Source organism: Canis lupus, chromosome 5 (genome assembly GCF_003254725.2).
Source record: "Canis lupus dingo isolate Sandy chromosome 5, ASM325472v2, whole genome shotgun sequence".
NCBI classification, from domain to species: Eukaryota; Metazoa; Chordata; class Mammalia; order Carnivora; family Canidae; genus Canis; species Canis lupus.
This window is the reverse complement of record NC_064247.1, coordinates 73,435,382-73,458,559: the sequence shown is the minus strand read 5'-3', so window position 1 is coordinate 73,458,559 and position 23,178 is coordinate 73,435,382. Positions and strand designations below refer to the sequence as shown.

Below are 23,178 nucleotides of genomic sequence, written 5' to 3'. Positions count from 1 at the left end.
TGACATCGTTCAACGCCACTGCAGTGGTTTATCTTTTAAGGAACAGTGACTTGGACAGGGCTCAAGAAGTTTCTGGGGGTGGGGGGCGGGTGTCGGGAACCTTCTGTTTGCTTTATCTAGGTACTAGTAGGAGGGCCAGATTTAAATTTTATGAAGAATCAGAAAGTTGTATTTTGCAACTTGGGCACATTTCTGTGCATATGTTATACTTCAATAAAATGTTTGTATTTAAATATATGTTTTACACTTATAAAAGCTTAGAAAATCAGAGGAAAAAACCCCGCCATAATCTCAACACCCAAAAGTAACCATAATTAGTATTTTCACCTATCTCTATTTACATATACACGCCCTCATTCACACTCTGTCTACCTATTACTGTCCACCCCATAAGTTCTGGTTTAAAACTGCTCTTTTCCCTTAGAAATATATTATGGGCATTTTCCATGTTGCTCCATATCCTTTTTGGCAGAATTTTAATGATGGCTTAGAAGTCCGATATATTAATCCCCCTTGAGTAGTCCTCTTTCAATTTTTGGTTATAGAAATAATTATTTTACTTACTCCTAAACTGTCATCAGACACAAGCCAGGACTGTTTGCTCCTTTATTTCCAACAAGGCATACTCAAGGCAAGTAGTGGGTTTTTCAATTGCAATCCCAGTTATCTGGTATATATTTTGGAGGGTGGCCTAGTCTCCTTGGGCAGAAATAAATTATAGAAGGAAGCGGGCGTGGTGAATGTGGGTCTTTCAGAGACATCAGCCTGTCTCCTGGACTTGCTGTCTCCACACCCAAAAAACCAGGCTCTGGGAATATTTCCTGTCTGGTTTCTACTGGAAGGAAGCCTTTGGCAAAAACCAGCATCCAATGCAAATTGGATGGCCCCTCTCTGTTCATCGGGGGAAAGCAAAAGCTGAAAAAAATCTCCTGAGATGAAAAGTAGATACTCATAAAACACTGACTCCTTCACTGTTTACCAGACATTCAAAATGGATGTGCTACTGGTTTCCTGAAAGCAAAGAAAAACTGGTTCCTATTCTAAAGCCCTAAAGGCTCTGAGAAAAAGAGCAGTGCTTTCAGGACACCAACACGGCTCTCCAGTAAGCCACCATCTTCCTCCCTAACCTGAGGGTCTTCTCCACATCTCTAAGAAAGGATATAACATAGAAATCTGCTTCTTACATACTTTTTTTCCTGGTGGGAAAATGGGCACATTCATTTTAAATAGTTATGTGCAATGATGGCATTTGGGGCCTTATTAGATGATATTATGGTCAGTGAGCACATAAATACCTGAATCCTGCCTTGGCCCACCCAACCCTCCTCCTTCATGCATGAAGGACAGTGGTGAACGGACACAAGGACTGATTTGGCCAGCACAGAGCTTGTGTCTCAACATCCACTTCAGAGCACTCCACAGTATACTGAACTAGAACACAGAACCTTGCCCCAAATTAGGAACGTCTGTATCTTTCTTAGCCCAGACCCACATCTGAGGACCTTAACACCATCCATCCAATTGCATATTACAGAGAAGAAAGAGATAGGAAGAAATGTTCATGGGAAGAAGCAAAGAGAAAGAGCTAGCCATTCCCATGTGGAACCCTTTTAAGAATCAATGACCCTAGGGATCCCTGGGTGGCGCAGTGGTTTAGCGCCTGCCTTTGGCCCTGGGCGCGATCCTGGAGACCCGGGATCAAATCCCACGTCGGGCTCCCGGTGCATGGAGCCTGCTTCTCCCTCTGCCTATGTCTCTGCCTCTCTCTCTCTCTCTGTGTGACTATCATAAATAAAATTTTAAAAAAATTAAAAAAAAAAAAAGAATCAATGACCCTGCCTGCCAGGCCATGTGATCTAACCTGTGTCCTAAAACGGACTCTCCTTTATTCCTCCTGGCCCATCACTGCTCCCTCCTCCTGGGAAGTAGACAAGCTAAGGCCTTCTCCTCCTTCCCATCAAATATAATTAGCAATATGTATCAAGAATCTTAAAATATTCATTCCCTTTGGCTCAGTAACATTAAATATTACTAATGCTTACTGCAGGCTAACTGTTGCTTTAAGCAAGTGCTTTACAAGAATTAATTTAAGTCCCACAGCAAGCTTATAATTTAAATACTACTGTTGTCCCCTCTTTTATAGATAGGGGAAACCAAGACGTGGGAGAGCTGAGAAAACTCAACTGCTGGCGGCATAGTCGACATTTGATCTCAAGCAATCCACACTCCAATCTGTGTTGTCAACCTTTAGACTATGCTGCCTTTCAGGAAATCCATTTATAGACTAAAGTGTCCTAAGAAAATAATCTTGAGTACAGAAAAAGAATTAACACACAAAGATGTAGATCTCACCATCATTTATAATAAAGGCAAAACTGGAAATTAAACAACTGGAGGAAGTTTAGTAAAGTAAGGCACATGTTATGTATCCATTAAAACAGTGTGTGAGAACTTGGATTGTTGGCAGAGTACCAGGTGCAAACCTGTGGCTATTGCAGACCCATCCGACGCCTCTATATGGTGCAGAGAGCTGGGATCCTGTGAGCCATCAGCCATCCGCCTACTGCCCTCCTATATTAAGAATCAGGAGGCCAGCTTCCCAGTAGAGGCTGTAGGACAATTCACCAAATGGACAATTAGTCCCACCGTGATGGACAAAAATTTCACCCCAGAGTTAGAACCACTCAACATTTCCATCTATTTAATGGGTGTTGCCAGCATTTGCTATTGAACCGACATCGTTGCCAGTGTGTTATGGGCATTCACTAACTTCATCTCTACCTAGCAGGTGGGTGCCATTATTGCACCTTCTCTTCCTATGAGATAGGAGATACTGTAGCAGGGACACACAGCTGAGAAGTCATAAAGACAGAATTCAAACCAAGGTGGTCTCTCTTCAGAGTCCTCAGCCTTAACCACCACCCCCACCCCTGCCATTTCCACAGAGAGCTTGTGGTGGGCACACCTTCTGCCCACCGGCCTGTGGGCATGGATGTGTGTGGTCTCGTGGCCGGCACATTCCTGCACTGAGAGTGACAGATACGCGAGATTGTGGGTCTAGAGCCAGGTCTGCATAGAGGATGGGGTAGAAGCAGGGATCAGGCAGGAGACTGTGGAGGGACAGAGGTGCTCCCCCTTTGCACCATACACCACCTACTCTCCTGCCCCTGACAAAACGAGCAGGGACATACATGCAGGGGGCTGGGGCATACTGGAAATCTCTGCATCTTCAGTTCAATTTTGCTGTGAACCTAAAAAAAACTCTACTAAATAAATTAACTTTTAAATCTCTACTTAGTATTTTCCTCACTGCAATCTAGTTTCCGTGATTTATGCCTTACAAAAATTGCCTAGAGTCCTTTTTCTAACTCTCAAGACCAATGTTTATTTTAGTCGTTTTCCTGTTTTACTTCTTTGACATATTTGCCAGTTCTGTCTCCACTCTCCTCCCCAGGAACCTTCACTTCAGGTTCAAAAAATGTGGAATCAATGAAGGGAAACACAGCTTTTCTTTAGCTTTTCTGACCACTGACTCCTTTCCCTGTCTCTACCCACCCGTTAAGTATCTGGGACCCCATGGATTTGTCTCTGATCCTCCTCTTTCCCCGTAGGAGAGTCCTGGCTTCAGACCCATCATCAGTTTCCCACTGTTAATGTATCATTGATTCGCTATTAACAAATTATTGATTTTTCTCGAAGAACTCTTTTTTTTAACTTCATTCTAGTGTCCAATCATTATTTCCTATCATCAACTAGACAAATCCAGCAGTGTCCCATGAAAAGTTTAAGATTGATTTGTCGAATACCAAACTTGTCTCAATTCCTCCATCCTCTCCATCTTATGCTTCTCTTCCTCTATCTCTTCATTTATCTTAGATTACAAAGAAATATAAGTAATGCCTTGTACATACAATTCATCTAACTATTTGGCTACTTTTCCTACTCTTTATAAGAAGCAGATATCATGGACACAATTTCCTTGGTATGCCCATCAAGGACAATTTCTTCAGGGTTTCAGCCTCAGGAGGCACTTTCTGGGGAGATGACTATAAGGCAATCCCTCTTTATGCCATTTAAACCAAATGAAATAGCTTGACTATGTAATTGAGCCAGCTCAAGGGAAACACAAGATGGCTTTAGTTATATCATTAAATTTCCACTGGTGAAATGGTCATGGACTTAAAAGTTGGAAACTTAGTTAATATCCAGAAAAGCAGGTTTTCTCAATGGTTCACTCTACAATCTGCAGTCATCTTGCTCTAAACAGAGAGAGTCTGCAAGCCTCTGGATTCTAAGGAAGAACAAGGACCGCACTGTTGTTACCTGAAGCTTGAAGACTGTTTTCACCAGGTCCTAACCTTGGGAGGCCTACAGAGAGGAATTATAAAGGTTTTCCACTGAGGGCTGCTCTTGCTCCCAGAAGAAGGGAGGTGAATACTGACTTATTTGTATTCTTGGACCATCTTGGCAGCAGGGCCAGGCAAAACTCACAATAAATTTGAAACGTTAGTACACCTAGGAAAAACAGACCAATGGAATGTTTGCTTTCTTTAAAAAATGAACTGTTCACTATATTGGGTGCTTGGAGGGGGTAGAGAGATAACAATAAGGGGGCAGATTGGATGGCTGCAGAGGAATGACTTCAGAGTGAAGTCAGTAAGAGCTAGGACATTATTATAATGATGATGGTTATAATAATAACTAATTTATCAATAGAAAGTGCTCATATGAAATATCTCTTCTGTATCAGCCAGTATATTGATTGTTTTCAGAGAATCTTTTTAATTCTCCCAATAATGGTGGCATACAGTTATTATGACCAACAACTTATAGGACTGAGAGGCTCAGAGAGATTAGTGAGCTAGCCCCAATCACCTAATTGGTAAGTGAGAGAGCCACAATTCAACCCTGGGTCCATATGATGTCATTTGTGCACTTTCCACTACTTTGTGTTGCTATGGGAAGTGAGGACTTCAGTGAGGTGTCTGGCTTTTCAGGGCCAAGGATGCACTGGTTTAGCCACTGTCTGAGAGGGCCCACAAGAAGGGAGAATGGAATGGAGCCAGAAGAAAAATTGGTCCCAGAAGAGGAGAGGGAGCTGGTTCAAGATGAGATCATACACTAGAAACTAGCTCAGAGAAGTAGCTACCACAGGCCTAGAGCAAAACCCAAGAAACTCAGGGAGAGGTTAGCAAAATTGGCTGCCTTACTGGGTAGTGAATTTTCCATCATGAGAAGTGTTCAAAGTGGAGATTTGTCTCTCCTAAATCTGGGACTCCATTGTTCTAATTCCACTACTCTGACTTTACAAAAAAAATCTCATTCTGACTTCCTAGGTAAGCCTACAAAAGCCCCAAATCCCCTTCACCACCAGCTGGGTCCTCCCCTCAACTGAGGAGATGAAGCTTTTTGGTTTTTGGTTTTTGTTTTAAAGATTTTATTTATTTGAGAGATAGTGAGAGAGCATGAGCAGCAGGGGGCTGGAGGGACAGAGGAAAGAGAGGAAGAAGCAGACTCCAGGCTGAGCCGGGAGCCCAATGCAGGGGCTCAATCTCAGGACCCTAGGATCATGATCTGAGCCAAAGGCAGACACTTAACTGACTAAGCCACCCAGGTGTCCCTTAAGGAGACCAAGTTTGACTAATACTTAGAAGCTGAAGATTCTAAGAAAGGTCACATTACTCCCTAAGGGTAAGTCCACCTTCTATCCCTAGAATAATGCTTTCCTTATAGGATTTACACTACAAAAAAAAATCCTAGCACAATAGTCACGATGAGATTAATTGAATCTAAATCACCACTCTCTTTACTCCAAATCCTCTTGGTTGGACCATTTCACATAATAGACATTTATTAAATGTCTATGTATTAGTCATTTTGTGAGGCACTAAAATTGTGCTAATATGGCAGCTCTTAGTCACATGTGGCCACTGAGCAGTTCTACTGGACAGTGTTGGTCTAGGAAATCAGCAGAGAATCTTGGCAAGATCCATCCCAAGGCAAAAAGATGTGAGAGATACAAATATATAAAATAATCATAAAATATTGACAAGTTTTACGATAAAGTATTTTCATTGTGGGTGCAAATGGAACCAAATCTATGGGGTTGAGGTAAGGGCAAGGATGAATCTGAGGACCTTACGGAGATACCTGTTGCATCTATCTGATGGTTATTAGGGAAGCCTAGGCTCCCTGGATGGATCCCCTACAGTGACAAGACGTGGCTTGCGTGTTTTATACACATGCTCTAGTTTTCTCAGTATTCTCTAAGACAGATCAGGAAGCCAGTTAGGAGAAAGGACAAAATCTGACCACATCACACAACTAAAAAGTAACAGAGCTGAAATTTTAATCCCAAACTATTGGAGTCCTTGGCTCTTTATGTATATCCAATGTTGCCTCATGTTAGCAGGGTCTTTGAACCTTATTCCTAAACCCTGTCTTCAGTTTTCTCTTCAAATTTCCTGACACTTTCCCCGTCACACCTACAAGTAAAAGCCCTAAGTAAAAACAAGACAACTTACACATACACCATAACCAATCTTTCCTTCAAGCATTTCAACCTCACCTCTGTTATATCCAACTTCAGCCCTGTCACTTTCCCTAAATGCTGTGCTTGAACCTCTGAACACAGCCTTCAAAGATTTCAGCCTTGAGTACTAACAAACAGCAAGTAGGACGATGGACTTGTTTGTTAGACACTCTGGAAAACAGCAGCTTAGAGCAACTTTAAAATAGCAACCAGTGGAATAAACACATCAATTACACAGGGTGGTCAGGAGATGTGCTGTAAACAGCAATTTATTAAGGAAATTTAAACTCTAGTGACAGTTTGTAAATCCTCGCCGAAAGGCTTTCCACCTAACGGCAATATTTTTATGGTTCCTATTCCCTGGCTATAAATGTGCACTTCTTCTTAAATAGCCCTTTCACAAGCCCTGGTCCAGCCCAGGAGACAAGCTGGTGACATCATCCTGCTCCACAAAAAAGGGATTGTTCAGCCTCCAAGAAAACTGAGTGAGGCCTGGCTTCCCCGAGAACAAGGTGGGTTCAGGGACACCCGCCCCCCATTATCTTTGATGTATGTGTAGTTCTTGATGTGCTCTTTTCCCAGATTATTACCATTTTCCCCATCCTATTCCTATTGGGGTTTTGGGGGTGGAGGCCATGTCTGATGTCAATCAGCTTTGGGACAAGGACAAAAACCTTACCTTAAGAATATCCTCAGATCCAACTCTTTTTCATCTTCTTCCAGCCAATCCTGCAGGCATTTAGTTTCCAGTGGTTTTCCCTAAAGGAAGATGAACTGAACTTGGAATCTCAGCAGGAGGAAGAGAAGTTAAGGGAAAGCTCCCAGCCCTGTCTGGTCTCAGGGCCAAGCACCTGCAAGCCAACCAGAGTCTCCCCAGTGCTGAGTGGGATGGTTTCCTAGCATGACTCCAAGTGTTATTATGCCAAGTGAGTCTGTCTCTTTACTCTTCCAAGAGTTGAGTTGCTATTTCCTTGGTCAAGTGCCTTGTTGCCGGAGTCTCAGAGCAGAGGTCGAAAAGGAGGGAAGCAAAAGCAAAACCATCCTGCTACACATTAGTTAAGAGTTATTGAGCAGACACTGTACTGCATGCATAGTGGAGCTAACCCAGCACAGCTCCTGCCCTCTGGGAGCTTTCAGCCTAGCCGAACAGCCTGACATCTAACCAGTAAACCAAGTAAATACATTTTTTAAATGAGTACCCACTATGAGAAGTGCTATAAAGGAAGCAAGGTACTTTCTTAGAGAAAACAGAGTAGGTCCTTGCTACATTATGCAGATAGAGAAGCTATGTCTGAGAAGGCGATCTTCAAGTTCAAATCTGGAGGACAAGAAAGAGTCAGTCATCTACAAAGTAGCACTAATTTGGACTCACACCAAGAGGTCAAGTTTGGGAAGGGATGGTGGTATAGTGACAGGGAAAAAGTGTGTGGAAAAGCACCATGGGTATGGAAAGACAGAACAAAATACAGCTCAAAATTGGCAAAAGATCTCCACAAAGGAAGAACCAGGTGGATCTCACCAGGTAGGAGGTCCTAGGAAACCAAAGTAAGAAGTCTGGTTTTCATCATAGGTACAATGGAAGGATTTGGAAGGTTTTAAATCTGAGAGTGACATCCCATCAGTGACGTGTGGAGCATTCCCTCAGTTGGGTAGGGGCAGAGTGGCTGAGCTGGGCCAGGACAAAAGCTATTGGTGATGTCAGATGAGATGATGACAGAAAAGAGGAAGCACCCATGTGGTGGTGGAAACCACAGCATTGCTGCTGACAAGGACACAGGGAAGGGTGTTGCAGACAAAAAATTGAGGGGGGTGGCGTGGCAAGGCACAAATATTCTTCCAAGTTTTCAGAAATGGCCCCCTGAGTGGTTTGGGGACATGAATTGTGCTGGAGAAGAGTCAGGAAAAACAGACTTTTAAAAATCCATGGGATGTTAATGGGGGTAGAACCCAGAATTTAACTTCAACCTTCACAAGTTTGAAATGTCTGAGACATCCAACTGGAAAGGTCACATGGGCCACTGGAACTGTCAATCTGAAGGAGGAGATCAAATTGATAGGTAAATGTGAGAGTCCCAGACAGAGAATTGGAAGTCACAAGAAGGATTAAGATCATCTGGGGAGAGAGAATTGGAGATTAGAGCAGCCCCTGAGAGAGTCCTGGCAGTACAGCTAGGGAAGAAATGAATCCTCAAATATTTAATTAGAGCAAAAAGTGTGGGCTTCAGTAGAACTCTTCTGGATGCTACTGTAATGGTCGATACATGACATTATACATTTATTTTCCAAGACCCATGGAGCTGTACAACACAAATAGTGAACCCCAATATAAACTATAGGGTTTAACTGATAGTAATAGATCGATATTCATTCATCAATTATAACAAATACACCACACAAATACAAGATTTTGTGTTTTTTTCTTTGGCTTTTGTTTTTTTGATGTTAATAATAAGAGATGTTAATAATAATAAGATGTTAATAATAAGAGAAACTGGGGAGGGGGTAGGGCAGGCTCTCTCTACTTTCTGCTCAATTTTTCTATAAATCTAAAACTGTTCTTAAAAAAATAAAGTATTAATTTAAAACGAAGAAAGCATAGGCTTTGAAATCTGGCTAAAAGAAAACAAATCCAAAAAAGCGTCAGAGGCTTCCTGGAAAGGAATAAGAGCCTAAAACAATATAGATTTATTTTGAAGAAAAAGGCAGCCTTTTCTTACAAATCTAGTTTGAATATAGCATAGATCAAAGATCCAAGAGAAATCATTAGCTTTCCACAGCTATTCTGTACCTCAAAAATCTCTTCTCAGAGTAAAGGATTTGAGAAGCTGGCAAGAAGTATTTTCAATCAATCATAAGATCAGTTGTAAAGCATTGATCCTTTTCCACATGCATATCAAAGCATAGTTTTCACAGGCCAGGTCAAAGGAGAGATCTTCCAGGGTCAATCAAAACTAGGTTTTAAATTCTACTGCAATTCCCCTGGAGTCTGACGGATGAACAAGTCCACTTAACTTTCCTGAGGTTCAGATTCAATCATCTATAAATGGAGAGAATACTTACTCAATACAATCCAGTCTATAAATGGAGAGAATACAAATCATGGAGTATTTTAGAATACCAAAGAGATCTGGTATTCCATGAGTTGCACATACTATTATAATTAATGGTAAGAATGTCACAGAGGTTATTACTATTATTATCATTAAGCACTGGGTATTGTGCTAAGAGCTTGTAGCATTATCTCATCTAATCTTTCCAACAGTAGGCATTCCTAGCTCCGTGTGAGAACAGGTTCAGTGACTTACCCAAGATCACACAGCTGATAAATAGGTGAAATTAGAACCTGAACACAGCTGGCTTCCACAATGCTGTCAAGTGCCTGTTCATAGAATGCCCAAATCAGTACAAGGAGTCTGCTTTATAAGTAAAATCTTTACTCTTTATTCCACACTTACATTGCTAAATTATGTCAGGCTTTTCTCTATCGCGGGCTTACTTTGGTGTTAATACGTGGGTAGGGTACAAAGAGGCTTTCACTGGAAGGCAATGAAGATAGATTAGACGGTAGTTTTCTCCTAAGATCCAGAAGGAATCAATCAACCCTTGGTTCTTCCTATGTTGTCTCAAAAAGAAAATGAAAGATAAGGGAAGTCCCTTGCTTTTGATTCAAAAGTCGGTCTGGTTCCTAATACTTGTCCTAAAAAGCCCATTGTTAAGGTAAGAATAATTAAACCATATCTTTCACTCTATTATTCTCTTATTTCTATACTCCCTTTGAAAGTATTTTTTAAGTAGGGTAATTTCAAGGCAGAAAGCATTGGGTGATGGGGATTTGCAAAACAGCTATAGTTGATATTTTACATTATCCTTACAGAAATAATTCACCATCTCAATTTCTTTTCATTCTAAAGTGTGTTTCCCAAAACTGTAATTCTTGATGAATCCACAAAATCTTATTAGAAAGCCTTCTGCTTTATCATGGACTATCTACTTTGGCCAACCCTGTTACTCACTGTGAGCAAACCATTCCCAAGTTCCACTTGAGCTGTGTAGACACAGGAATGTGTGTATAACTCTGGCATCACATATACACACGCATATGCAGTAGCTTTCCTAGTTTTTTGGGGTGTGCTTTATTTATTTATTCGCCCCGAAAAAGGAATTGAATTTCCCAGAACATTAAAAGAACTGCAGAGCTCCAAATCAAGGGCTTAAATATTGGGGTCTTCACAGAGCTACTCCAAACTTTCTGCCCTTTAAATTAAAAAAAAAGGAAGACAAAGAAGGAGGAGAAGAAAGCAGGCAAAACCCTTAATCCCATAGTTAACTCTGATACGCTCTAAAAAGCGAGTCAAGTAGAAAATGTAACAGGAACATTAAAAACTAAAAAAGTCTAACATGAGACAAGAACAAGGGGCCACCTTATGCTGCGGCCAGCCGAGGAATTCAAACATTTCGTCAGCAGGATTCCAGCCAACCTTCACACGCACTTTTATAAAGCTGGCCCAGGCTCTCCAGAGCAAGATGTGGCTGTGCAGTCTTCTTGCCTCTTAGCTACTTCACAGGAGCTGGCAAGGTGGTCATCAGACTTGCCCAGGAGCCATGGCAAAGAATGGACTTGTAATTTACCTCCTGGTTATCACCTTACTCCTGGACCAGACCACCAGCCACACATCCAAATTTAAAGCCAGGAAGCACAGCAAACGCCGAGTGAAAGGTAACGGGGCTTTTCAGCCCAGCAAAATTCTAGGCTTGCCCAGTGTGGGGAGGGACTGGGCAATGTTCATTTCCCAACTTCTCCAGGAGAACTATCTCTGGTGATAGTACCATGCCACCGTGCGGATATGGCAACCCAGGGGACAGAATGGCCTTTTAATTCTCTGGAACAGTTTGATATTTAAAGGAATCATGTGGCAGGCCTTTTTCTTAATAGAAAATGGTTTTGTATTGCATAGCCTTTGTCAAGTAAGCTTTGCCACGCAGAATGCTCTTCAGAGGGATATGTGGATATCCTGGATATGTGGATATCTGGTTTTTATGAGCAAGGGATCAAGTGGAATAGACTGATAATTAAAATATACTGTTTCATTTCTATACATAGTATAACTGTTCAAATATATTTCTAAGATAACTATAATCTTATTAAATGTGTAGTCAAAGATATAGACCATTTTGTCACTGGTTATCATGTAGGTGTATTTTCACACTTCTGACAATATAAGGACAGTCTATACTGCATGTTTAAGCTTTTTCATGTTGGAGAGAAACTGAACCTCTTTTTAAACTTAAAAATATTTCAACATGCAAAGTTACATAGTGTTCGAAAACATTTTAATGCAATACTGAATCTCTAAGCAATCCTCAAATCTGAGTGGGTTGAACTGGGTTAACAGACAAAAAAAGGAAAAAACAGGGGTACCTGGGTGGCTCGGTCAGTTAAACAACCAACTCTTGGTTTTGGCTCAGGTCATGATCCCAGGGTCTTGAGATCGAGCCCTGTGGGCTCCATGCTCAGCAGGGAGTCAGCTTGGGGATTCTCTCTCCCTCTGCCCCTTCCCCTGCCCACTCTCTCTCCTTCAAATAAATAAGTATATCTTTAAGGGGGGGCACCTGGGTGGCTCAGGGGTTGAGCGTCTGCCTTTGACTCAGGCTTTGATCCCAGGGTCCTGGGACTGAGTCCCATATTGGGTTTTCCGCAGGGAGCCTGCTTCTCCCTCTGCCTATGTCTCTGCCTCTCTCTGTGTCTCTCATGAATCAGTAAATAAAATCTTTAAAAAAAAAAAGAGAGAGAGAAAAAAAGAAAAAAACAAACCTTGCAAAGAACAAAGATGATAGCAATTTATTTGGAATATGCTGAAACCATAGCAAGAGGGAAAAAGCATCAAGAGAGACAGAGTGATGTTTTATCTTATCCTCTGAGTCATTTTCATTTTCTTACCAGAGTATTTCAAGGTCAATATATATGATACTATTTCCTTATCAATTTTATTTCATTAGTAATAAAACATATAAACATACCAACAAAGTGCAAGCCTGGACTTGACACAGTGTGGATGGCTGGTGGGTAAAAAGGAGGCTTCTCTTGGTGTGTCATGTTTTGAATATAATGAAGTGCCCTGAAAAGGGGGCATTTATTTCTATGATTTAGATCTGATGCGAAGTTTCTTCAGTGGCATCTTTTTCCTTTATAAAATATTAAACATTCGCGTTACCTCTTTTAAATAGAAGATTAAAATACTTCTTGTGAGTGATAAACTATATTGGTGAAGATGAGGGCAGGGAAGATACCGTGTGATGTGGTCTATTTTTACTGCTAGCATTTCTTCAGCTCTGGGAGGTAGAGGCAAAGCGGTGACCACCCAGTAGGGATGTGGGGAGGGATGTGAAGAGGAGATGTGTGTATGCTGTGGGCATGTTTCTGAAGTCATTCAGTTCAGGTCACCAAGAGCTCCCCAACGCCACCCCCAACCACACGCAAGTGTGCACACATGCTTTTCCCTTTTTGCTTTTTAGCTGACGGGGCATACCTCTTCAACATCATCCTCCCAAGGGAATTTCTGTGAGTCTCCGCTATTAGGTCCAAGAAAGTAGATTCTACAGCTGTAAGGGAAGCAATAAGCCTAAACTTACCAAACGCTTCTCTCCCCACTAACGCACACGCTTTTAAAACATTTTAAGCACCTGAGAATTTATGAAATCAAAAGTGAAAGCCAAAAAAAAAAAAGTGAAAGCCATTTTTTCTCTCCCAGCCCTCTTCACAAAATTACTCACTATTACCTATTGGGAAATAATATTCCCAGAGTTTTTCTAATGCACAATTAAAACCTGTTTTTAACCGAATAAGAATTGGCTATTCATTTATCTCATCTATTGAATCTTGGATAACTATCAGTGTAAGGGATATATCAGTCCTTTTAATGACCCTATGATATTCCACTGCATAGATGTGTCATGATTCATGTTATCTATTCTCTCTTGATGAACTTCTGTGTGGCTTCTAATCTATCTTTTTTGATCCAATGCCTCAGTGAACTGCTTTGTGTACCTATACTGACCCCATACGAGGAAGGGTGTTATGATACACCTCTAGAAAACTGCATGTTCAACACATTTTCCAACTGTTTCCCAAAATAATAGCATCAACCCACGTTGCTCCCATCTTCAGTGTATGAGAGTGACCATTCCCACATACCTTGACAACTTAACATTGAATCATCAGCTTAAGCTCTGTCAAGGTAACCAAAAAACAAAATATCTCTCTTAATTTGTATTTCTTTAATTGCTAAAAAGGTTGACACTTCTTTGGTTGTCAATGAGGTTGAAGGTATATTTCATATATCTACTGGTGATTTTCCAGGAATTTTTTTGTATTTCTATACCGAAACTACTTTTGGAGAAAAACAATAATAAAATGAAAGGGAGTTTTTTGGTCTTTTACTCAAAATGTTAATTGGGTGACTTAGCTCAAAAACAAAATTTCCCTGGCCTTTAATTCATAGGTCTCAACAAACTACGTGTTGCACAAATGAATACAATTTAATTTTTACATTGAAGTAGTTATTCCCTGTATTCATTGTAGACAAAGCACATCCACATTTGTCACAAAGGTTAGAAGCAGAAGCCAAGCCACCTGGATAATGATTTCCATAATGATCTCCCAGGAGCCTAATATTATTCATGTCTTCATGGTAATTACAATACTTACAGCTTCCCTGTAGAGGCCGCATATTTATACAGAATGGAGCAGGAAGCTGAGAGGGAAGGGGGATGACATTGGTATGGCTGACAACTTGAAACTTGGAAGCAAGTCTTTAGTGGTCTTTGTGAACCAGGCCTCCAACAGTTGATGGTTTTCCATTCTGAATGTGCCCTTATATTTATTCTGGGTTGAATGGTCTCTTTGAGGAAATTCTTGGGTTATTATATTTCTGAGCTGAGCTATTGGATGCTTTCAAAATTGGGGTGACGGGCACTGGGTGTTATTCTGTATGTTAGTAAATTGAACACCAATAAAAAATAAATTAAAAAAAAAAACAAAATTGATGTGCATTATCAAGTGAAACAAGAGGTGGGGTCCACCCCTGGATACAGCAGAAGGCATTCCTAACCCAATGTGGAAACACCTGGCTTGCAAATCACATGTTTAAGAGGATGATGAATCAACATCTGTGGATTTAGTATCGTGCTGAAAAATCCAGAGCAGAACACAGATTCCCCATAAGGCAAATAGATAATGAGGCAGATGGGGACAAACCATACCAAACTTTAAGCATCTTCTCTGTCCAAGGCCATGTGCTTGGGATCAGGCAATTACTTTGCAGGAGCAGATCAGAAGGATATGAAAGCACAGAATTGGAGTAAAAGAGATTCAAATCCCGACCACACCTTATGAGCTGGCGGGCCTAAGGCAGGTTAATTCAGCTTCCTGTGCCTCTATTTCTTCTATGAACTGAGGATAGTGAGAGTGTCTATTTCACAGGAATATTGAAAGAATTAAGCCCCTACTACACAGTGCATGATGGCTTTTAATATTTTTTGTCATTTATTATGGTTTATTATAATTCTTGCCTTTGAAGAGTTCAAACTGTCAATTTCTAAAACAGTCCCCATCAGTCCTAGAATCTTGTTTATTCATTCAACTATGAACAGCTATTATACATCAAGCATTGTGTTAATCATCAGGAGCACTATGGACAGTAAGACACATCGAATTAAGTAAAAATAATTATAGAGAAAAGTTCTCCCAAGAAAAGTAAAGGCTCAAAGGAAGAGATCAGTCAGACAGATGCTAATATAGAGACAATCACCATAGAAGAGTTTTAGAAAAGATATTTCAGCTCAGTGAGGAGATGGACAAGAACTGGAGCAAGAGTGTTCCAGGCAGGAGGAACCCAAAAGAGTGGATCCCAAGATGACATACCTCGCTCTAAGATGCTCTGAAAGTCAACAAGTCTGATGCCTGATAGGGGGAGAGTCCCACAAAATGGGGCTGGAGAGGTATAGCAGCCCTGTCTCAGAGAAGGACCATTTAGTACAATTACCACGACCAACTTCTTATGAATCTTCTTGACCAACTTACTTTCATGCATTAATTTCCATGTACACTTGGCCCAGTTTCATGAAAACCACCCTCACCTTAGATTGTCAGCTTAGATTCTGGGTTCCAAAACTTTATTTTATTTTTATCTTATTTTAATCATGCTTTCCATTCCTCCTACCCTACCCCACCCTAAAATATCCCCAGAAAAGGATGGAGACCTGAAGACTCAAGTTGAAAAGCTCTGGAGAGAAGTCAATGCCCTGAAGGAAATGCAAGCCCTACAGACAGGTAAGACCCAACGTATCAGGACTTTGTCTCAAAAGACAGAGGAAAAGAAATCATGATTTTCCAGCAATTCAAACTATACCCACAATACATGTCAAGTTCTAAGTGACACTCTTTAAAAGAGACATTTTCAAACCGAGGATACCTGGGTTGCCCAGTTGGTTAAGAACCTGACCCTTGGTTTCGGCTCAGGTCATGAGCTCACAGTCATGACATCCGCATTGGGCTCCACACTCAGTCAGCAGAGTATGCACAAGGTTTTCTCTCTTCCTTTCCCTCTGCCCCTCCCCACCTCAAACAAACAAACAAACAAACAAACAAACGAATGAATCTTTACAAAAAGAGAGAGATTGACAAGCCAGAGAGGTATCCAGGAGAAAGGATCCAAAAGCTGGGGAGACAATTGTTTTGGGAAATCAGCTTGATTTTCCACTCCCTTCTCCTATATATAGGTGGTATAGAAATAAAAATAGGCATCTGAATAATGCATTTTAAAAGTTTGTCCATAACTCTTCTCTAATAGTCAATGAAACAGAATTGAAGCAAATATTCATTGGTGAAGATACTTAGCATTCATTAGATGTTTACTAAGTGCCCACTGGGAGATCTGCTGAGGTTCAACTAAACACGGGATCACAGGACTCAGTCTGACCACATGGAGGACCAGATGCAAATGGAAAGCCATTGGTTAGAAGCACAGCTTGGCATTCCTCTTTACAAAGGAGTAGAGCTCCCAACAGCCTATGCAGCTATACACCTGTCTTCCAGGAGTTACCCTCCTTGGCTCCCACGGGCTAAGGAAAAGAGAGCCACACTGGGTGGGTTCAAGAATAGCCCTTGCTCACAAGAGTTATACCTCCAGGATCCAACACCTCACATAGCAACTCCAAAAGCAGAACTTCAAGGGTCCTGCGAGAGACCTGTCCAATTATAAGAGTTACTGCTTTTAGGGAAGACTAAAGTTATGGCTTTCCATCAAGGATTTATAACTCCCAGGCCAGCTTTGTGTTACCAGTTCAAGGTCATTTTTACCACAAGCAACTTTGCCTAGTCATACTGGTGACATATTCCATTTATCAGGTTTCCAGGAAGAGAATACAAAAGCCAAAGGAAGATTAAATGCCCATGAGGAAGGCAAAAGAGTTTTATTAATGCCTTGCCCACAGCTGGGCACTTTAAATACATTACAAACATTAAAACATTAGTCCTCCAACAATTTATGAGATAGGTACCATTATGATTATCCTCATTTTATAGATGAGAAAACGGAGGCATAAATAAATAAGTATTTTCTCCAACAATTACACACCTAGTAAATGTCAGAGTCTGGTTCTCCAGACTTTGCCCTAAAACTATCTTTATGTTTGGTTTATCCTGAATAACCTAAACAATATTACCAGGGCTGAGTTACCTGCATAATAAAACCACTTTATTTCCATATGTCAATTCAGACTCTTGTTTTTGTTTGTTTTCTTAAATAATTATGAAATACTAATACTTTAGTTCCAAAAGTTCCAAAGAAAGCAGCATACAATAGAGCTACACAAAGAAACAAGCATGTGTATATCAAAGCAGCATGAAACTAAAAATGCCTTGAGGGTGGGACAGACCTGAGTTCATGTAGTTATGATCTTATATGCTACATAAGTTGCATTTTTACACACAAAGTCGTTATAAGTAACAACTTCTATTAGGCCTCAATATCCTGATATGTAAAGGTGAGAGAAATAAAATCTCACTTTATGGGATTATTGTGATTATTACATTAGTTCATTATTATAAAGTGCTTGGCACAAGGTCTGACACATACAAAATCTCCAATAAATGTTAATTTATAATTATGATCACACATCACTATAATTAATAGTAATATTAACTACTATTTTCCAAGTCCAATCCTGGATGTATAATACTAAAAAAACATTAATATACCAAATTTCACATCTTTACAGTCTGTCTCCGAGGCACAAAAGTTCACAAGAAATGCTACCTTGCTTCAGAAGGTTTGAAGCACTTCCATGAAGCCAATGAAGACTGCATCTCCAAGGGAGGAACCTTGGTTATCCCCAGAAACTCTGACGAAATCAATGCCCTCCGAGACTATGGTAAAAGAAGCCTGCCAGGTGTCAATGACTTTTGGCTGGGCATCAATGACATGGTCACAGAGGGCAAGTTTGTTGATGTCCATGGAGTCACCATCTCCTTCCTCAACTGGGACCACGCACAGCCTAATGGCGGTAAGCGTGAAAACTGTGCCCTGTTCTCCCAGTCAGCTCAGGGCAAATGGAGTGATGAGGTCTGTCGTAGCACCAAGAGGTACATATGTGAATTTATTATCCCTTAATAGACCCTTCTCAAAAATGCAAGATTGATCACGATTTACAGGCTGATGGTTCACAAGAGTAAGTCAGAATTGTCACATGGGCTTCTTTTGTGTCCACAGGTAAACACGAGTCAGCCAATTTTGCTACCACATTTCACTGTGATTTTGCTCTCTTTGGAGTATAGGAGGTCAGAAATAATGATCCAGCTATGTGCACAATGTTAATGTGGCTTCTGCAAAATGGGCTATCTAATCCTTCCCACTTTCCTAGGCCCTCTCCTTTGTACAGAAACCAGGTCTGTTAAAAACACAACAGCTACCTGGAAGATTTTCTCTTGGAAGTTTATATTTGATTGATGAGCATTCTCTAAATCAGAAATTCTGGGAGCAATATAACCTAGAAACCTCTTAGTCTGATGCCCAATCTGTTCCAACCCAGTCATAGCATTTTGCTAGCCCATAAACCTTTCTGAGTCATTGCATCCCCTGGTGGGACCTGCATCCTGTCTGCCACATCAGAACATGGATATCTCAGAAATGTTCTGATTTAACTTTGTTTTCTTCATGACCCTCTTCCTCCACCATATACACACCCTGATTTTGAAAATGCCCGGTCCAGTCCTGAAAGGGAATGATAAAACAGGATATTTGGTCAATTTGTAGTCCCAGAATTACATGACTATTTCTGACTTGAATAGGTAACACTAAAGCAAACTGTATGGGAAAATAAAGTAGGAAAAAAATATGTTTACTTTTCCCTTGCTTTAGTATCCTTATCCTCCTAGATGAAATTGAGGGTTGATATTATATATGTCAGTTTCCTTTACATACTTTATGTACTTATATATGTGTAAACAAGCATATATTGAAGTCTATTAGGGGCAATCTACCTTTGGAGGTTGAACATTGGATTTAAATAATATTATTTTGGAGTCATACATCTATGCAATATTTTATTCTGTCAAATGCTATTTCCATTAAATAGTTTAACTAGATTGTATAAAATAACTTTATTGCCTAACATGAAATTACAAAGCTTAGGCATAGGGGAAATGGGCTTTTTAGAAGCCAGGAATTCTAAGTATATTCTGTTCTTCAAATAAATGTCATTTTCTTCTTTAAATATTGAATAAGTTTTATGAACAATATCTTTCTTTGCAAACTCGAATTACATGTGCTTGGAATTAAGTTTTAGTTTTTTTCACTGCACAATAATAAAGCCTGAGTTCTGATCGACGTGGATGTATTTGGATGTTGATTAGTTATTCAAACTACGTTAGTTTATATCAAACTTGGCACAATTTGAGGGGAGGAAATACCCTAGATCTGATCAAACTGGTGATTTAGATATCTTAGGAGAATAATTTTATGTGACAATAAAGAGGTAGTCTGAAGAGAGGAGGAGAATATTAAAAAGAAAGTTGTACCTACAGTTGTTTTTGGTAGGCCCTGACCCATCCCCTATTCCAACACAGTAGAATTCCCCACAAAGATTATGACAATAATGAAATTAATAGACATTGATGGTAGTAAAATCTCATCATACTCCAGGTATTGTGCCAAATTTTATATAATTCTCATTAATCTCTAAAACAAACCTGGGTATTAGGCTCTAGAATTATTTCATTTCATAGAAAGAAGAACAAACTGAGAAAAGAGAGATACTAACTTGTCCCATATCACACTCCAGGAAGTAGTGGAATTGTGTCCAGAACCCAAAAAGTTGACTCAGATCCTACTTCTTTGGCAACTATGGAAGAACTGTGACAATGTCAAGGCTGTTCAAGTAGGCAATGGAAGTGGACTCTAATCCATTCTCCCAGTTTCTGTCAGTTGGGATAACATTTTGGGCAAACAGCTGACCTTGGTAAGGCATTCAGTCTGAGGTTGTTTCAAAAGGGTAAATAAAGACAACCAGGGTTCATACAAGTCTGTGTCAGAGTTTGGGTCTCCAGGAGATGGGGCATATAGCTAAGATGATCCTTCTTCCGAGTACTCCAACCAGAAAGATCAAAATAAGCTTAATTCAAAAGAACAGATGAAGGTTAGTGAGGGGAAATCACGAGATTAGCATGAGGAAGAGCAGATGGATGGGAGACAGAGCAAACTGGAAAGAGTAGATTAAGAAATTATCTGGTTTGCCCAGAGCCGAACTCATGACCTCGACTTTATTATTTGGCCAACAAATTATCCAAAAACCATACCCACAAGATTCAATAACCTAGATTTCCCTTTAGTCTATTTTGCCTTTTGGATACTATTTTGCAAACAATTGATCTTCAGGCAAGATTAATAAATAGGTCTTAACTCTTAGGTCAATTTTTCTTTTTTTTTTTTAAGATTTTATTTATTTATTCATGAGAGACACAGAGAGAGGCAGAGACATAGGCAGAGGGAGAAGCAGGCTCCATGCAGGGAGCTCAATGTGGGACTCAATCCCAGGACCGTGGGCTCATGCCCTGAACCAAAGGCAGGTGCTCAACTACTGAGCCACCCAGGTGTCCCATCTTAGGCCAATTTTTCTGTCTCCATGAAAGTTACCAGACTAGGCACAGAATGTAGACAAACATCCTGAAGCTTGGTGGAAATAGTGCCCTAAGCAATTAGTAATGTCTCTCACAAGCTCATGGTACGAGAACATCAACATTTACCAACATTGTCATCCCTAGGGTAAACACTTGGCTTCCCGAACATATCAATTATAAGCCAAGCCCAATGGTTAAAGTCCTACAAGCCTTCCAGGAAGCTGATTTTAATCTATAGAGCAGTGCTTCTCAAACTTTCTTGTGCTTACAAATCATCTGGGAAACTTGTTAAATTGCAGATCCTGAGGGTCTGGGCTGAGGCCCTAGATTCTGGATTTCTAAAAGCTTACAGTTGAAACCAAGAGTACGAGATCACACACCATGATCTGAGAGCAAGAGCCTAAAGCTTTAGTTACTTGCCCAGAGACAGTCTCAGATGGACTCCTGCAAGTTTACTTTTCTTTAACTCAAATGTCAAAGGTAAGACCTGCAGTTCATCTGAATGAAGAATAATACTGAGAGCAATTTTTCTACCTACCACAGATGCCGCTATCCATATCATTAAATGAGGTACAAGGTAAAAATCAATTAGTTAAAGGAAATATCAATAAGAGAGGCTGGAATTCATGATGTGAAGGAAGACTTACTGCAATGATCAATGATTTCTTTCTCTTCCCTAGCACTGCTGAATAGCATTTCTTAAACTAAAAATAAAGAGAATTATAGTCTTTCCTGCTTTCAGAGTAGTGAAACCTAATCATATTCTCACCAAATAAAACACATGTAATGAATGAAGAAGCCTACAAATTCAGCTAGTCAATTAGCTCATTTAATCTAATGTCAGAAATTCAGAGGATAGCTACTAACTATAAAGTACTTCGCTAGGTAATATTGGAGAGACAGAAAAGTGAATTATGGTTCCTAAACTCAAGGATATAACAACATGGCACATAGGAAGAGAGCAAGACTGACTACTCATTGGAGTCTAAGAAGAAAATATTAGTACCTCTATTTATATATGGAAGTAAGTGGACTATAGTTTACTACTATGTAGTTTTGCCTAAATTGAACACCATAAAATGGTCGGTGATTTAAATAAGTTTTTGCACAGAAACACCAAATTGAATTTATGCTAATGATGAAAAACAAAAACAAAAACAAAAACACATGCACACATATGAGCAAGCACAGCTGACAATTCTACTCCTAGTGTGATTGGTTCAAAGAAGCATACAGAGCCCCAGCAAAGCAATTAGAATCTTTTCCAGGGGCTGCCCTCTGACATGGGGGCAATGAGACTCTTTCTGTTGGAAATGTTAAATTGGGGCAAAGTCAATTTAGGGCTTCTGGCAGGACTCTTCCCTTCCAGTTGGATGCAACATGCAGAATGAAGGAAAGCAAAGATAAGCAGTAATGAGAAATGATGAGAAGGGGAAGAGTAGAGGAAACAAGCGCATGAAGGTGTGTATGTTCACACAGTGAGGACTTTGTCATTTCTAAAGTCCTGGTTTCTGCTTCTGTAAATTCTATGAGCTATTTCAATCCCTTCAAGCTACACAAGACAAGTTATCTTTTCCATTTGGGCTAGTTTTTATTGCCATATCAGCCAGGATAGGCTAGGTTATGATCTCACAGAGTTTACATCTAGATAGGCAAAACATTTTTTTAAAGATTTTATTTATTTATTCATGAGAGACACAGAGAGGCAGAGACATAGGCAGAGGGAGAAGCAAGCTCCATGCAGGGAGCCCAATGTGGGACTCGATCCCAGGACTCCAGGATCACACCCTGGGCTGGAGGCTGATGCTCAACTGCTGAGCCCCCCAGGTGTCCCTAGCTTGTCAAAACAGAACAAACATGCAAAAAAACAAAACAAAGTCATTTCTGAAAATGATATAAAAAATGTGGAAAGACTGACATGACAAAATGGCATAATGAAATGGCATAATAAAAATAGTAACAGAAGAAAATAAAACAGGGAGACAAAAGATGGAGTGACTAGAGAGAGCAATATTAGACATGATCAACCCTTTCTGATACAGCTCTCTCTCCATTGAGAGACAGACTAGAAAAGAAAGCCATCTTACAATCAACAAGGCAAAAATCCAAGAAAGAGAGACCCTGAGAGAAGTGAGTTACTGCAAACCACCCAGCAAGCCATGGACAGGGCAGGGACTAGAATTCAGTTTTCTGTCTTCGAATGCAGAGCCTAGAACATGGTAGCCTAGTTCGAAGTCAGATAAGGTCATGTGACTTAGAGTCAAAAGACCCAGATTCCATACTTAAGACATACGGGACTCCAGGTAAGAATAAATTTTGGGGCCCCCCACTCCTCATCTATCAGTAGGAATGATAGAGCATTCCAGGACAGTGAGGTAAAATTTGCAAATACAATTTATGAGAAAGCAAATATCCTAGACATGGAACCTTTATAGTTTTGTTGCATTATAAAAATAAAACACCTCATCATAGG

At 40.2% G+C, this 23,178-nt stretch overlaps 1 protein-coding gene across 1 annotated transcript; it reads left to right on the top strand.

Moving 5' to 3' along the window:
- The first annotated feature begins 11,010 nt into the window (after positions 1-11,010).
- On the top strand, positions 11,011-19,416 carry CLEC3A (C-type lectin domain family 3 member A). Its single transcript, XM_025426917.3, has 3 exons — positions 11,011-11,249; positions 15,777-15,860; positions 17,810-19,416. The coding sequence occupies exons 1-3, from the start codon at positions 11,135-11,137 to the stop codon at positions 18,199-18,201; spliced, it is 591 nt and encodes a 196-aa protein (XP_025282702.1). The 5' UTR covers positions 11,011-11,134; the 3' UTR covers positions 18,202-19,416.
- The last annotated feature ends 3,762 nt before the right edge of the window (positions 19,417-23,178 follow it).

Bases quoted from the DNA above. Each gene is read 5' to 3' on its own strand.
- CLEC3A (XM_025426917.3), top strand. From the start codon at position 11,135: ATGGCAAAGAATGGACTTGTAATTTACCTCCTGGTTATCACCTTACTC. The intron at 11,250-15,776 runs GTAACGGGGCTT...AAATATCCCCAG, and splicing joins CAGCAAACGCCGAGTGAAAG to AAAAGGATGGAGACCTGAAG. The intron at 15,861-17,809 runs GTAAGACCCAAC...ACATCTTTACAG, and splicing joins AATGCAAGCCCTACAGACAG to TCTGTCTCCGAGGCACAAAA.